At 35.0% G+C, this 18154-nt stretch overlaps 1 protein-coding gene across 5 annotated transcripts in view; it reads left to right on the top strand.

The window, feature by feature from the left end:
• Positions 1 to 18154, top strand: part of ULK4 (unc-51 like kinase 4) — a 213447-nt gene that overhangs the window by 22231 nt on the left and 173062 nt on the right. For all 5 annotated transcript variants that reach the window (XR_006168599.1, XM_042817534.1, XM_042817537.1 and 2 more), the window contains 3 exons: positions 7646 to 7753; positions 11232 to 11315; positions 16073 to 16234. Coding sequence is in view for 4 of the 5 variants with exons in the window: in XM_042817534.1 (XP_042673468.1) it covers positions 7646 to 7753; positions 11232 to 11315; positions 16073 to 16234 (354 nt within the window). In the remaining variant the exon portion in view is untranslated. The remainder of the gene's footprint in view (positions 1 to 7645; positions 7754 to 11231; positions 11316 to 16072; positions 16235 to 18154) is intronic.

An 18154-nucleotide genomic window follows, 5' to 3' on the forward strand; every position in this document is an offset into this window, starting at 1 on the left:
GCTCTTGCTGAACTCATTTTAGTTTGTATCTCCTTCAGCATGACTTTCATGAGGTTTTAGAATATACACTCGTGTCTTGTTCTGTGTGTGCATAAAATAATTTGCCCTTATTGATGGTATTTGGGAATCTGAATGGAAAATATTCAGTGATTTCTCAGAGCTTTTCATATGTTCTACATATGTACACGCACTGTAAAAAATGTGCAAATTTTAATTTTTTTAACACAAACACAGAAGAGGAAGCTCAAATTCTGGTTAGCCAACATAATGTGACCTGCAGTTATTTTCGTGAAAACATAAGGGTGGCTTTCTGCAGCACTGAAAATGCAGAGTCAGCCTGTCAGCTGTCCTAAATGAATGTGATATTAAGAAATAAAGTAGAAGCAACTTTCCTGGTAAGCTGCCTTTGGGAATACACCTCTACTTTTCTTTGTAAAGCCTCTGCCCTTGAGGGCACTGAGTGCTGTTTCACAGAGGAATAACAATTTTGGAGCACTGAGAACACTTACAAGGTGCAGACCCTTTTGTATTTAAGCAGCTAGATCTCTATGTAGAATGCAGTAGGGATACTTAAACAGCTACCAAGCAGATTTGTCAGCTAAGTGAGCTGGCTTTCTAGTGAATGTCTGTCTTGCAGTTGGCTAACTTTTGAGCTTAATTACATAAACACTACTGTCTTCTTTACCATCTTCACCTCCTGTTTTCTTAGCTCTCAGGACATTTAAACAGAAAGTCCTTGGTTCAGGAGGATGTTTTCTGATACTTAATGGAGTAGCCTCTGACCTGCTATGCTTAGCGAATTCAAAATATTTTTATATATGCATTTTCTCTTGGTTAAGAAAAAAAGATTTGTACCAGTCTTTTTTTTTACTTCCGTGTCGCTATTACGTTTTGACAGGTTTCACATACGCAAGGCAGCTCAGTGTTTTTACTCTTAGTAGAGTTGGTGGAAGTTGAATGAGGGGTTTCAAACAATTTCAAAGAAGGGTGAAATGCCTAAGCCTTCCTCCATTAGGCAGAGGTGATAGAAGAATTGTCTGAATTCTTCTTTTTATGCTACATCTGGGATTTAACAGCACGTATTCTATCCCAAGTTCTCATGAAAACAGTACAGCAAAGCATGAATATGGAGTTCTGTATGGTTGTGCATTATGGGGCAGGAAAAGAGCTGAATTTATCATCCTGTTGTAGATTTAAATTAGATTTGTTCTTTCATTAGAATTTTTGGCATTGTGCATAGAAATTGGCCTTTTAGTTACTTTTAGTTACTTTTGCTGGTGTACTGTGGATAAATATTACAGAACAGAAAATGAAAAATAAAGTCAATTTTAAAATGAATAGGTTGAAAGCACTATGTTTCTCTGATGTTTCATTTTTTCAATTGAAACTAAGTGGAGTCTTCTGTCAAGAGCTTTTCTAAGTATCTAAAATATTTCTAACATATTAAAGAGATATGATACAAAGCAAAGAACTTCATGTATTTAAAAAGACATTCCTAGCAGATTTTTTTTTAAGTTTATTATGTCTGACATTGGCACTGTGTGATGTCCCATATTCCCCCCTATCTTTTCATGCTACTTAAATGTAGAGCCAACACCTGTTACTTTATAAAGAAATGGATGTGTGACAGATGTGCTTGGGGCATGAGAGGCCAGGTGAACTGGACAGAGTAGTATTCCTAAAATAGCCTAATAAAAACAGCTTTTTTTTGTCTGTGGAAAGAGTGAAATATTTTTGGTTCTTACATTGTCATGGGTATCAGCAGAACCACAAAACACACAGGGGAAGTGAATCATGGAGTTCAAATTCTTGCTGCGAACATGAGAGACCACACTGAAAATTTTCATGCATAACCTTCTTGACATGAAACACTGCTTCTTAATTCTGGAGAGCAGATCTGTGCAATTATTTTCTATTTCCTAGCATAACTTTGCTAGTATTTTCATAGTGTTTGCAAAGTTACACTGTGCACTGTTGCGGTTCTATACTGTCTGGATATTAGTTTTTTGGTTTTTTTTTTTTTACTTAAAGCCTATCATAGCTGTGGATTGGGTTTTAATTTTTCTGATACTTTTCTTTTTGAGTTAGCTAACTGTTTGGTTATTGAAACGTTTATCTTTTTTAACTAAGTATATGTAGCTTGAAGAATGAACATAGTCTCTTTTTTTTTCCACCTTGTTTTGTCTCTTGTTTGCAAATTTATCAAATTGTAGATAGCAATAAGAAAAGAATAACCAGCTTCTCCCTCTAAAGCACATTGATTGGCACAAGTGGGCTAACACAAATTTCTGTGAGAGACTTTTCAGCTACCACCAATCTGCAGTTAATATTTTTTTCAGTTTCCTGTTGTCTTTGATTACAGCACTAAAAGATGTTCAAAGCAGCCTCAGTGTTCTGCAAGATCAATTGTATATTTGTTGTACTACCAGCTTTTCCTCTGAATAGCTGAACATTAGCCTGAAGCACATTTGTTTTTTTGAGAAAGAAATTTCTAGCCAGGTGGTTTTGGGTCTGGTTGTCTCCTTCACTGAGTAAAATGAAGGAACTTGCAATTATGCCAGTATGGTTTGGGTTTGAAGGGACCTTAAAGATCATTTGTTCCAACCTCCCTCAATAAAAGGTAATAATAATTTAAAACAAAAATAATAGAAAATACTGTGTGCCTATATAATTTTTTAAAAATATGACATAGTCTATGTAGAACAAATAAATAAATGTAAGCATCTCTACATGAGTGTTTTATTGATGAACTTCAGTAGTGTCCTCACCGTGGTTTCTAATTCAAGTTGATAATAAACACATTGCCCAGAAGCAAAGGATGATCCAAAGTATATCGCACACAGTTAATAAAAAGAATAAAAATCCAGAAACTTGTAAAAGGCACAAATGAACAGTAGAAACATGTAAATAATGATAAAGAATGATGCAGAAGCAAAAATGAGGAGAACAAAAGGAAAGAGAACCACTTGCTTAGATGTTCCCGACTAATCTTCTTTTGTGAAGATTGATGTATAGAGCTCTAGTCAGCATTTTTAGATGTCAGTCTTCAGCTGATGATCACTGAATACAGTTTTGAAGGGAGAAATCTCCTAATTCAAGGACCCTTCACTTCTTGGACACCTGAGTAATCCTTTTCATTGCTACCACTGGCAAAAATGAACATAGAACATCCCTTCTATTTGAGGCAAACACATTTACGTGATACTTCCCATCCTTAAAAAGCTTCAAACTTAAAAGGTGGGGGAAACTGAATTGCTTATGAGCATCTTAAACTGTGGTACATCTCTCACAAGGGAGAGAAGAACTAACTTTTTCTAAACAAAATAAATCCTGAAGCCAGTACACAGGTGGTGTTTGTTTGTTGCTCGTTTTTGACTTGGTACATTTTTGATTTGTTAGCAAATGTTACAGATTTATAATTAGGTAGATTGCCCCCAAAAGTACTGCCTTCTGTTTATTTCCATGGAAACTACAACAAAGAACACGAGAACACTATTTAATAGAGAAAATTCTCAGCTACAAGATGCTATTTTTCAGCAGTCACCACTGGTAGCTATGCATTTTTCACCAGCAATGAACAAGAGCCTGTATGCCATGCTCGTAAAAATCTGTACCAATGGTGTTAACCCACACCTTCATAGCTGCTATGACGATGTCATCAATAGGAAAATGGTGCCCACACAGTCCAGTTTTCACTGTACTAATGTCCTCTGTTTGGACGTGTAGTGGAAATACAAACTCATGGCCTGGACCAGTGATTGAGCACCCATTGCAAGGCAGGGCCAACCCAGGGGAGCTCAGTGTATGCAATGCAGCTGAATGACTGGAAGGGGGTAGAGGCAGGATCCACCTTCTCCCAGGCCCTATTTAAGGATTGGCAGTAGAGATGAGGGATCTCATTTGGAGTTCCTTACTTCTCAGGGACTATATAGGCCTTCCCCACTGCTATCCCATCTAAGCAGATCTTCCATTGCTTTAGTCTGAGACCTTGCTATTCTGCTGTCTCGTTATGCTTTCTGTCACAATACAGGTCTCCAGAAATATAATGTAAGTGCTGGTGAATGCCAGTGGGTGTAGTATTTTCTGCATGAAGGAACTCAGTTCCACACCTTTGCTTCAGATGCACTTCCATGTCACGCTGCCTCTCTCCTACCATCTGTTGTATGGCAGTAATGTATAACTGAATATTGTAGGGAGCATACAAGCACTACTGTCATATCACCAGCATCTACCTTTGATCTTATGGACTAACGTAATAAAATGAGAGGAGTTACTTTCAGGATGTCCTTGCTATTTCCTAATGCTTGTGTCTTCTTGTTTTCAGTTGGGATCTTGAGCTGATTACAAAGTGTGTTAATGGAATCAGCATTTGAATTTTAGGTTAGCTGCTCCATTTGTTTGTGAAGGCCTTTTCCTATAACAGTTACATAAAATTCAAGAAAGTAGGATTTCTCACATTCAGTCAACTTACACATGATATTCCACCTGAAGAAACATTATGCATATTGCACCTTAGATGTGTTATACTCCTGCATAAATTGTGCAGTGTGTTGTACATTTCTTCTTTTTTCTACATTCTGAAAACTATTTATACTGTGTTTATAGTCTTGAGTCAGATTTCCCTTTCATTATTCATGTTCTAGTATTCCTGGTCTGCTATTAGATATGGAGGCATGGAGGTAGGAGGTAGATATTGGCAGCCCTGCTTATGGCAGGTGGGTTTGAACCTGATGATCCTCGAGGTCCCTTCCAATCCAGGCCATTCTATGTTCTGTGACACAGTTTATTGTATTGAATGTAAAATTTGTAAAACTAGAGTATCTTGCTTCTTCAGGCTCCTTCCTCTTCTACTGTGCCCCAAAGCAGAGTTTGACAGAACTGTTTTTGTCCTGTCACTGCCTTCTTCAGTCAAGTCACTCAATCAGCTTTCAGCTTTCACTGAAATGTAGAGAATCACAGGAATATTTGGATCTGACACCTGCTTAAGTCATCTCTTTTAATGTTTTACCAATGCATCTTAGTGAGAGGAAAGTAAGCAATGTGTTTGAGATGTTCAGAGAATGCTGGTCTCTTCTTGGTTCTTCATATTTCATTTTAAAAATAAGTACTTGGAGTAAATATAACGGAGTTTCTTTTCTGGGTAATGGTACCGTAATTATTGTGTGTGGTGTACTTTCTCAGCCTGCTGAGACTTATTTTCTCCAAGGAAATTGAGGTTTCCATGGCACTACTTGCATATGTTTCACTGTGTCTTGCAAGAACAAAAAGAGGAGTAATTTCCATGATGCTTGAGGCATAGACAGTTTTTAATCTCTGTAAAGGTTTGCAGAATTACAAACGTAACTTTTTACTTTCTGCTAATGCTTGCAAACATTCATACTAACAGATTAAAGATGTAGAAATGTTGTAAATCTGAAAATTGCCACTTAAATTGTAATGTATAAAATACCACCTCCTTTTGAATATGCTGTCGTTTTCACTTCTTGGACTGATAAGACTGCAGGGAGAATTCTAGATGTAACTTGAAATGAGTTGAGAATCTGCTACAGATAATATACCAACTCCACATTTTGTTGTTGTAAATGAAGGTAATGACTGCCTTTCCAGATATGAACCAAGCATCTTTCTTCTGTTATGAAAGCTGTGCTACATCCATCTGGCTTGACAGCTACTGTAAGACGTCTAAGTACTATACTGAATTTAAGATGCTTTTAGCAGATGTAAGACTTGAAGATCATTACTACTCACGTCATTGAAAGGGAAAATGTAGAGAGGTTGAAAGGAAAGAATGTGTTATAGCTGAGAAAAGAGTTTTATTTGTCAGACTGTGCAATTAACAGAAATTTGCTTTTTGAACTTTTTTTTTTCCCAGCTAATAAACTTCAATTTGCCTAAAGTTCATGCCATACTTTAACCTGGTATCTCTGGGCAGATTTATTTTTATTGTTTTTTTTATTGTAGTTATTTACACTATATTCATTTCCTTGTGCAAGAATGAGCAAGTATTTTAAATCTGTTAAAAATCACTATTATCAGGAACAGAAGTCATTTGTGTACACAACATAGCAGGAAATGCTTGCTGTCCTTTTAGGTCATTTAATATGCATCGCTAAAATATATATTCATGAATTCTTTATGTAGTAGTATACAATTCTGAATTTATTTTATGTGATTATATTGTGCATGTAGTATAGATGTTGCATAGCTTCTGTTGCAGAGGACATGTGAAGAGCTGCTGCTTAAGTAGGGTTACCAGCACAAACTGATCAGTATGTGACATGCTCTGTGAGATCCTGCACTTGGGTAATGTTTGATTACTCAAATGCTTTCAGTGAACAGAGAGTGGTCACATTGCAAGCATTGGGCTGTATGCAATTTAAAGAGGAGGTATTATGTGTCTACAGTAAATATAGGTTTGTATTTAAAGTACCAAAAACATCTTTAAGAGTATCAAGCATCCTCTGTAACGTGGTAACTGGTTGTTCTGCATTAGCTCTCCCACGCAGTTTTCGTGTTTCTTGTTATGTGTCTGCTTGCATTTACTCAAGTGATCCCTTATTGAAAAATAAATGGAAGTAATCAGTATAAAAGAATCATGCAATTCATTTATTAGTTTTTTTTTTTTAAACGAAGATTCAATGGTTTTATCAAAAGTCAGTTAGTGACTTTATTCAGATCTGTTCAACAAACCATTTCTTTTATTCAAATGAAAACTTCACTTTATTGTACAGCTGACTGCCTTTTTTGCAGGTTTTCTTTTTCCTAATGAACGGGGAAGAAAATAACTTAGTTTAAACTTTAAGTCGTCAACTTTCTTAAGTTTAAGTATGAAGTGACAAAAACAGTAGCAGTGGATGAGCTTACTGAAACACACTGTGTTTTGTGGTGTGACAGCTGTGCTTGCCTGTCCAGAACATGGTTTGTCTTTCAGGTTACTGTCATCCCTGCTGAAATCCACCACCCTCTGCCTCACTGTGCTCCCATCCATGGTTCGGTCCCCATAAATGCTCAGCAGGTGTCAGTGAATGTCAGTGGGTACAATTGTTTCTGCATGGAGGAATTCAGTTCCACACCCTTGCTTCATACCTGTTTCCGTGTTGGACGCCAGTCTGTCAGATTGCCCCTCTGCTGCCTTCTCTACTTATATGCTTGCTACGTAAGGGAGTATATTTGGAGACTTGGTTGTATCCCAGCCAGATTACACTTACGGATTACACTGTTCTGTTTAATGTGTGGTAGCTAAATGGTCTCTTGCTTTCAAGACTGAGCCTGGCATTAATCCAGTTTTTACAGATTTTAACCTGATGTTTGTGGGAAAGTGTTTTCCGGGAGGAAAAATTATAAGGGTTTGTATGTTCTGATTTAATATCTAAACAAAATACGGCATTTTGTTGTTTTTGTAACCTGATGGTGACAAATTATCACCTAGGCTATTTACATATTGCATTTTTGTTCATGATGAATATATACGTGTTGTAATTATAGTTTTCCTTCTGTTCTTACTAAATCCTTTGCAAATGGCTGTTTAGCAGAATTGAAGAGTACATCGTTCTGATGGCATTTCAGATAAAGCTGCTGTAACCTTTAATGATTCATTTTGCTTGAGAAAGGATTATACATGTTATATCATTTCTTTGTATTTTAGGCATTTATACTTCTAACTGAACTCATCAGAGAGAACTTCAGAAATAGCAAATTGAAACAATGCCTTTTACCAGCACTTGGGGAGCTTCTTTATCTTGTAGCCAGCAAGGTAAAACTGTCACGATCCTTACAAATTTCTTTAATTGATTATAAAGAAAAAAATATTATTGGAAGTAGGCAAAATATTCTGTCATCTCTATTGTTAAGAGTTTCTTGTCCTTGTATGTTTTATAATACTTTCTCTACTTCTTAAGGAACATGCTAAGCTGATGTTGTTCTTCCTCTGATGTAAATTTAATTGCATTCTTCAAATATAGAATTTAAACCTTGTGAAACAATTCTATCAGTCACTATAATGACTGCTGGCCTCCAGCTTGCAGGTCTAAGAGTTAGCCTATCTTAGCTAGAGATTTTGATTAAACAGGATGCATAAGGACAACCTACAATACCCATAAGTTAATATATCTAGTTCAGTTTAGTTCTTATCCTAGCATGCTTGGATTTGGAAAGAGACTGGACTAAGAGATCTGGCTAATGTCAGATGGAATAATGGACATATCTGACTAGAATTGGTTTAAACCTTCGGTCTAAAAATATTAATATGCTTTAAAAATGAGTTAATTGTAAACAAGAACTGCTACTAATAGTAGAATTGAAGATGAAAGAGAATGGTTTGCAAGAGCTGAGTTTTCACTTATTTTAAGAATAAGATACTTTTTTTTTTTTTTTTTTTTTTTTAATTAGAGGTGAACATGACTTCAAACAAAAGAAACTTAGCCCTAACTTAGCTGCCTCTCTGAAGTGTTTGTATTAAATGCATCATCTAATTGGTCTGAATGCTGTGACATTAGTTATCAGTTTGTGTGTGAGGTTATTTGTTGAAAGAGTGAAAGCACCAAGTAAATCTGTATTTGGGCTTCCTGATATTCTATGTCCTTTGTGTGTCCCACAGAATGAAGTGGTTGCTTTGTTTTATTTTGTAGAATAGCAAGCTTCATTTGCTAGCTAGAAATTGCTAGAATCTCTGTCAAACGTGTGAAGTCACAAAACACGTCCTCATACTGAGAAATTGTTATGAAAGTACTTCTACAGTGACAGTTTATTTTAGATGTTTTCACTTCTTTCTCTGTTTTCCTTAAGGGGGAAAAAATGATACTTATCAGACAGATTGCAAGCTATTTCGTTTTTAAGCACTAATAAAAATCCAAACTTGAAGATTATATATGGCAAGAGTTTTTTGCACTGCTTGGTTTTGTTTTGAAATTAATCCTTACCGATTAAAACAAATCTGTCTGTGTTGGCTCTATAGCTGAAGAGATTAGCATGTGCTAACCCTAACACTTCCTTTTCTTATGAAAACATCAGCTGAGAAACTGTTAAGTCTGTGTGTATTTATAAGCTTTGCAATGTTTCAAGCATATTAACTTGTTTTTAAATGAAAGCTCTCTGTCGTGTTTTGGGAAGAACGATAGCAATGTGTTGAATTGCTCTGAGTTAGAAGTAAGAAGTTATTAGAGAGGAGGAAAATTCATCTGTGCTTACAATCTCAAGGCACTGCATCTTCTTACAACTTCAAATATATCAGTGTGATTTCTGTGCTTGGAGAAACTTTAACAAGTCAGTTATATCATTATTTTCCTTTTTTTAAAAAGAGCTCTTTATTAAAAAATCTTTTTCTTTACACTGTACATATGCAACCTCAGAATACGTTAGTGTGGTAGACATTTACCTGCTGTTTAAACTGCAGAACAGGGTATGAAGTGACCTTGTCAAGATCATACACCAAGTCAGTAGTAGCGTAATAAGAGCTAACAGAAATGTTTGTTCCCAGTTTATATCTTCAAACAGCAAAGCCTTATGCCTTAACTAATTGAAGAGAACTGTCTGATTCATTAAGAATCATACATCAACTTTATAAACGCTTACCAATTGAGCCGTAAACTTGTGGGGACGTGCCTCACTTCTATTTATTTGATTTTTTTTCCTCTTGCGGTTTCCTAAGTGCTTCTATGTCCTACCTCAATATTAGATAACAATAATTTAGTTTTCAATTAGCATGAGCATTTGGTAATCATAAATTATCGGGTGCTTAATCTGTCAACTGTCTAGATGCAGCAAGATTCATTAAGTTATATTGCAGGGTCCCTGGTTGCAGTTCTGCACTTTAGAAAATTCTGGGAAAAGTCTAAATAATCATAGTGCTCCTTTGCAATCCTTAATGCTGATATTGGGGGTACACTTGCACTCTGTATCTGTATTTCTCTTCCAAAAAGAGGCCAAGAGCAAATTGTAAGCAGCGTGCGTTGAGTACAGAGAGGATGCTCTGGTCCTCTTAAGAAAATTGCATTAGGGAAAAACTTTCAAATTCTGTGTAATATTTCTCTTCCTTTTGTACTGTTTGTTTTATTTGGGTGGAGAACTTGAAGTTTAATTAAATCAACAGGAGCTCTGAACAAAAAGTAGGAAGCTCTTCAAAAGTTTGATGATGTGTGTAAACTTAGTAAATGTAAAAAATGGTAAGTATGTTTAGATAATTAAGAGAAGTGCTAAATTTCATTTTTTTAATTTCTGACTTGAGACTAAGCCTTGTAGAAAGCCATTCATCAGTTTGAAAAATGGAAGAACTATTGATATTTCAAGGCTATGTCATTTCTTAAAGCTTTTATTTTTTTAGCACATTTAATATATGTAGTGGGAGAAAATTGTTCAAAGCTTCTTACTTAATCAGATGGCTGAAATGAGAAACAGGCTCCTGCTGGTTCCAGCATAGGCTGTTGTTTTAACTGTCTTCACTCCTAGTCTTGTCCTTCCCTTTTCAGATAGAGACTATTTTTTCACAGTTGTTAATATCTCTGTGCTGTTAGCCTAGATATGAGCTTGCTTCGGCCAAATCTTAATGATATCCAAATGTCCACTTTTAAATTTGAAAATTTACAGTAGGCAGCTTGAGGGAGGGGAAAAAAAAGGAAGTTAATTCACTTCTAATTGCAGAATCAAAATGCTAATTCAGATAGCAGTGAATCAGTGTCTCTAACTGTGATTTCAAGGAGATACACGTAAGGATCTTGGAACAGTACTGATTTGTCATGAAGGTTCCATGCAGTAAGTTTAATTAAGAACTCTATGTCTCTCTGAATGACTTTGAATATCTTTTTCCAAAGCAAATTTACTTTATTTTTGTTGACAAACAAAATTATTTTGTTTGGTATAATTAAATCACATTTAAAGAGAAGCACTATTGCATTTAATATTCAGTCATCCCTTTCTGAAGTAATCAAAATGATTGAGAGAAGCCCAAAATCACTCTTTGTGTGTGAGTTGGAAGGAAATGATGAAACTAAGAAATATTAGGACAAATTCTGTTATGGATTTTAGAGACTACTTAAGCAAAATAATAAAATGCCAAATTCTTTGCTGCATGTGAAATAACATAAACTGTTAATACTGCCTTGAAATTTATATTTTCTAGCATACGATAATTTATAGTATGTATAGTATGAATGTTATCATTATTATATTCCCATTTATGTGTCTGAGATTATTGTGATTTTTCGATTTCATCATTTCTGCTGTTGGCTTCATTTCAGGAGGTAAAAAAAGAGCACCCCAGAGAATGCTTGGTTGTTCCCTCAGCAGCTTACACTGTGCTAATGAGGTGTCTTCGGGAAGGGGTAAGGCACTTTCATTGTCCTCAATAGAATTTCTCCACTGTAATAACCCTTTAGGCATTGTGTGAGATTGTAGCCTGCAGCACTGCACTACCTTGTCAACCAAGGTACTCTTGAATTTAAATAATCACGATAAGACCATGACCTAAGCAGAGATGAATGCAAAAATTCAGTGCTGTTCTCTGTGCGTCCCACATTTATGTACTGTTGCTTGGTTTTGGGAAATGGTAAACAAAAATTACTGTTAGTAAATTTAGTAACACTGTGACATTCTTACGAGAGATGTTCTGACAGTTTATAGTATTTTCTTGCAATTTACTTTCTGTATGGTGCATTTTTGGATAAGATTTAGTTTTGATTTTCAAGTGCCTGATACAGTTTTGGAAAACTGCATTGTTATCCTACTGGGTTATTAGCATACGAAGCCCCCAAGCAGTAATTAGTTTTATTGTACTACATACACTATGCTGTAATCTTAATTTTTCTTGGTGCTGACTTAGCCGTATTGCAGAAAGGGAATAAAAGCATGCTTATGATTCCACGTTGTAAAATGAAGAGGAATTGAGTAGAGGATTGGCATCTTCTGTTTACATGAGACCATTTGACTTTATTTTTGCCCAAGGCAAAGCTCAAGGCAGAAAACATGACGGAGGTTGCTGGAGGGGGGAAAGCAACAGAAGTACCTTTTTTTCCTCTTTTTCTTTTTGAGATCTTTATTGCCTACAGATTGTGATTAATAGAGAAAAGGTCTAGATGCATTTTTAACATCTTCAAATCTTCAGATGATCAAGAACACACACAACCATGTGTGTATTACGGGGTATTCAGAGCTCATAACTAAAAGTAAAATGTTATTCTGAGGTACATTAGTCAGAAGCTATGTAATGATAAATTTGTTTGTGGAAAAACTGTCTATTTCTGAATTTTCAATGTTTACCCCTTAAGATTCACCTAAGCTTTGCTTTTTTGGGTAGTGTTCACACTTCTCATCCATACTGCTTTTTCACTTCCCTTGTTTCACGTTGGCTTGGACAATGTTGCTTTGACCTAATCCCTCACTGAAGCAATGAAACTAGATGGTGAGCCATGCATGCTGGCCTCCTTTTAAGCCTGTGTGAAGGCAGGAAGGAGCTACCAAAAAGTAGCTTGGAGCTTGGTATCTGTCCATTTCTGCTTAAATAGGAGAGTATGTAAATACAAGTGAACATGAGCAACAGGTTTGGTAATTGCTTCATAGAACCTGGGAAAAAAGACACAGGCAATACAATTGCATGGAGGAGTTAGTATAGATAGCTATAGCTAATTGTCTTGCTCACATTAGAACGTGTGTAACTCTCATTTTAAGCAAGGCACCTGGAGAAAGTGTTTGAATCAGAAGTAGTGAATAAGTTTTAAAAGGTTAGTTTTGTTTTATGTGTTTTCCAAGGTGCTGCAGAATTTTAGATAAATTAGAGTTTCTCATCATGTAATTTAGCAGACATTTTTATCTTTCTTTATGAGGGAGCAAGATATGAATCAAAGGTTTTTGGTTCTAATCTGATGAAAATGTTGATAATCAAAGCTGACTTTAAAATATAACTGCCAATGTTTAATATAGGGCAATAATACATATAAAGCAATCATAGAAATGATTTCTAATGTTTATTCCTAGCTAGAGCAGTTCCTTTACAGTGAATTTGGACCTTGTGTATTTTCTCAGAAAGTATGGGAGAAATTATATTACAGAAGTCATATAGGTTGAACCATCTACTCTTCATCACTTTAACTTCTTTAGATATCAATTCTGTAGTTTTCTAATGGATTTACCTATAATAAAAAAATAATAGTCTGTATTGTATACTGCTTCTCCAGCTCACTGGTGGAATGTTTATTTTTTATTTTCCCACAAAGGTATTTAATGTTCATAGTTCTATATGTTCCTTCGTTAGCATTAGATTACCAATTTTTTACCAAACATTTAATTCTTGCTATAACAAACGCTTAGCGTGATACAACTTTACTTCCCTAAATTATATTCTTTTTTTTTTTTAATGCTATCTGTCTTAGATTAAAGGAAGAACTATATGGAAGTTGATTTAGGAAAATGATGGGATTTTCAGTCAGTCAGAATTACGCTTCTACTAAATACATTTCTCTCTGCATGATTTAATATGAAAAAATAATACAATATTTTTTATATGTTTATCTACGACTCTTATATTTGCTGTCTTACTCAGGGCTCCTTATTGCTGAACATCCATGAGTGACTGAAACAGACACTTCTGCAAGTGTTTGACATGACTGAAATTCAGCAGCTCTGTCTTTCAGTGCAATTTATAAAACTAGACGTACAGCTAAAACAGGGAAAATGGATTATGTGCTCCTTTGATACAGTTCTACTCACGTATTTTCATTAGATGCAGTTACACAGAACCTCTTCATTTGTATTTTGAAGGATTTTTTTTTTTTTTAGTTCACTAACATAACTTATGTCTTGATAACCTGGCAGGATGAGTCCTTTAGTTTTGAGGTCAAATATTAGTTTAGGTCAGATATCTCTTCTGGAGAGCTAATTAAGCAGAGAATGGTGCAAGTCTTAGTCGCTTAGGCAGTGCTCAGAAATAGATCTCAGGGGAGTGAAGACAGACAATCTCAGATGGCAGTAAATGGAATTATTATTAAAGCCTCATTGAGTTTTTAGTGCATTGTGACTGTACCTGACCTTCTTGTAGCCAAAGGAGCAGGACTGCATACCGAGTATATTAGTTGTTGCCACTTGTTCCAAGTAGCAATGGGGACTCAATTAGTAATCTTAGTAATCTCGTAGTATGTGAGAGACACTTGACTTGACTAATAACATTTAAAGTATGGATTTGATTTTTAAATTTGTATAGTTAATCTAAAAAAATCTATATTTTTTTTACCTTAACTGTAGGAAAAAAAAATCAGAAGTTTCATACAAAAATAGATTTTAAACGAATATTAGTTACATTAAAAAAAAAAAAAAAAGTTTTGGGAAGCTGAATTTTGGTAAATGTGTGTATATATCTAGATAGTTAATAGGCAGAGTTGGTGCAGTATATTACAATAACAAAAACTGTAAAAACAGAAGCCTAAATCTCCTTTCCTTTGCTCTCATGGCTGTAAATCAGAAGGAAAAGCAAAGGAGTTAGTAGAATTTTGCAGCAGAGCATAATTGTTTTAAGTGAGAATTGGCTTTGATATTTCTTTTAAATATTTTGAGTAAAGCAGAAGTTCTTTGGAAGAAAATGAAGGACTAAAACAAAAATGATGAATAAAACCTTTTTGAACTATATTATAGTGGACTTCTGAAATATTTGTGCATCAGTGTCTGCATTTTAGAATGTCCATCTGTCAGAGGAGGAATAAGTATTAAATGTATTTTTAATGAAGTGCACATTCTCCATTTTTGGATGGCTTTTGTACCACTTTCTGAAAGCTTTTTTTATCATTGTTTGTGAAGACAAATGTCAGAAATCCAAAGGGTAATAGGATAATGTGGAGTTAAGTATAAGAAAGAAATCCATTAGATATTATAATGAATTATTTGTGAAGCCAGACTGTGAGGTAGACTTGACAAATTAAATTGATTGTCCTTCTCAGAATTAACTGCTGCTGAACTCAAGAGTGCAGTTTAAGACATTGCTGAAAGACTTCACTTATTCAGAGTTAAAGGTGGAAGTAAGGTGGAATGATACACAGCCAAACCAACATTGGGAATGAATCTTTCAGTTCTATGAAGACAAAGGCTCTCCTTTTAAGTGAAAGCAGAGTTGGAAAAAAAGTAATTTAAAAAACAAACACAAAACACAGCAAAATCAGAGATATTAAAAGGAGCATTCTTAAAAAAAAAAGACTAGAGGGAGAGAAATAAAGGCTGCCTTTAAGTGATGTAAATTAAGTTAATTTGTGACCTCTGTGGTATGCTGATTTGTTGTCATTCCTCTAACTTGGTTTTTATTCCTTGTAGAAATTGAACTCTGAATAGTATTACATAGGTACTACAGCTATGCTTGCAGACTACCTGAGACATCTATAAATAGCTTTATTTTTTTATTAAAGAATCACTTAGTGGTTTTGCATAAGTGATTTTGCAGATCAGTGACTTGATTATTACTAAAAATACCTTTCAGGACTGTGAATCCCTTAGGGAAATTTGGGAACTGCTGTAGCAAATGGGACCCAGTGGTTTATCATAGACATTGGTCAGGATTATCTGCTTACCAGGCCAGTTATTCCAAAATACCCTTTTCTTTATGCTCTGAAGAAGGCCCTCTTCTTTATCCCAGGAAATTGTTTGTTGTTCTTAATAAGAAACGTTGGAATTATTTAATTTTATTTCTCCTAGTGTAAATGTACATCTTGTAATGCTATTCAGACACTGTTTTAATGGTGAATTTTGGCACACACACGTTCCAGAAAAACTCATCATGGAACATCTCTCATGTAACAAAGCCTTTTTTTTTCCAATGCAACATTTAATTTTGTGATCGTTTGGAGCAGAAATATTTTGTATTAAAATATACTTGTATTAATTGTTTTATTTATAGTGAGAGAGAAAGCAGGGGCTGTAGAATTTGTAAACATGTTGTTGTCACAAGTTAAGATTTACTACAAAAAACTTTGCCAAATATCAAACAAAACTAAGAAAGCACACTAACAGAATACACATTAAATGAAACATGGGCATAGTAACTAGTTTAAAAACAAGCCAGAAACATTACAGATATTTAAGTTTTCCTTTCCCATTGTTTCTATAGGAAGACCGGACAGTGAACCATTTGGCAGCAAAGATAATCGAAAATGTTTGCACTACTCTCTCCTGCTATGCACAAGGATTTATTACAGGAGAAATTGGACCAGTCTTATGGTACCTTTTCACACATTCTACCATAGATTCTTTGAAAATAACTGCTGTTTCGGTAAGAAATTTCCTTTCGTGGTGTTGAAATCTTTGCTTTATCTGGAAATAGAATTTGCATTGAAATGAAAATGCTTTTGAGCCTGCTTTCTGTGTGTATGTATATTTTCTGTTATATTGAACTGTATTGCAAATAACTGATAGAGCACAAATTATGCACCAGTTTGAATACAGTTTACTGTTACTAAGAACAGACCAATATAGCCTCCTAAAAGGGCTAAAAGATGGATCAGAGAGATGTGTTTGTTAGTTGGCTTACAGCATTTTGATTCCTATTTTGATTCCTCTTTGCAGCAAGCGAGAATTGCCCTTGTTTATGTTGTTCTACATTCCTTAACATGGCCTGTAATTGAAACCTAATATAGCTGCCTGTGTTGGAAACAAGTGTATGGAAAGACCTTGCAGTTCATCATTTTCTTGAACATTTGTTTCCTATGCTAGAGGTCACGACTCTTATTCAAAAATTTTAATTCAACAAATCTAGAAATTTTTTCCTGATTTTTTTTTTTTATGATGTATTTTATTTCAGAAGTATTTATTTGGTTTACAACATACTTCATAGAATCACAGAATCACTCAGGTTAAAAAAAGACCTTAAAGATCATTGAGTCCAACTATGACAAGCAAAGAGCTAAGAGCAAACAAAAGCTTTGGAACAAAAAGGTTTGTGAGATAGGCAATATTTACCAGAGCTGTGAGTTTAACTGTATCTCTTGTTTACAAAACAAAAGCTGCAGCCACCAATACAGGTAACATCTCAGGACTGAACAGTAATTTGATTTAGTTTAAATGAAGTGTGATAGCTGGATGCTGATTGCCTGAATAACGTTCAGGTTCACTGAGTTTCTGGTGGCTTTGCAAATAGAAAATGGTAAAGTTGCTGTTTGTGGTAGTATGCACATAGACACATCTAGCAGTGAGGTAAGGAATGAGAGAAAATTTAAACATCTAAGCACGTTGAAGAAACAAACTAAACAAAATATTGTTAGAAAATACATATATTTATTAAATACTGACCTCAAGATACCTTTTTGGCAAACACTTGCATGGGAAATAAACTGCTCAAACACTAGGAAAACACATTTACTTCTAAGTACATTTTATTTAACAAAATATACATTATAGAAGCCTGTAAGCTACCACACTATGTTGTACTTCAAAATTGAATCATCTGGCAGCCCTCGTTGGGTTGGCACTCGTTAGTGTTACAGCAATGACAGCATTTTTGCCAACCTCTCACCCTGTGATTTTTTTTTTTTTTTTTCCGAGTTTTTTAATTTTTCACTTTTCATGTAAAATCCAAGAAGTATCTGTCAAAGCCTATTTGTCTTCAGGAACTGCTCTGCCATGCCCTCTTATAGGTGGCATATGTTAGTACCAAGGTATGTTTTCAAGGTCATGACAGCAGCGATTACTAGAATGTCCTAAAGAAAAATGATTTGTTGAATGCTCTATTAGATTTATTGGGGAAGACCAGGTTCCTTAGAAATCCAAGCTTCAGTGTCAGGCCATCCATTTGAAGACATGACACCTAGTTGTGTGTGCACAGGGTTCTGCTGAGGCAAAAATCTCCTTAGTATCTCGTGCTTGAATATGTGCAAATATGCAGTATAAGTGTAAATAAGGAGCATATAAGAAAACAAACATTGGTTTTTTTTTTTTTTTTTTTTTTTTTTTAAATTACTGTGAAGGCACAGGCTTACTGGAGATCACACTTCTTATTTGAGTGACTACTAAGGTTACAGTCACACTAGAGGCAGGGCTTGCTCCAGGTCAGCATATTGGTGAGATGTGAATGAAAGCAGCAGGGAGAAGGACTAAAGGAGTATGAAATATTTGTTCTTCTACATCACTTGCTTAGCTGCCCTATTTCTTGGTGCCTTTTTTTTTTTTTTTTTTTTTTTTTTTTTTTTTTTTTTTT

This window comes from Centrocercus urophasianus, unplaced genomic scaffold, assembly GCF_019232065.1.
Source record: "Centrocercus urophasianus isolate 14NV4802_14NV808 unplaced genomic scaffold, USGS_Curo_1.0 seq_16, whole genome shotgun sequence".
NCBI lineage: Eukaryota > Metazoa > Chordata > Aves > Galliformes > Phasianidae > Centrocercus > Centrocercus urophasianus.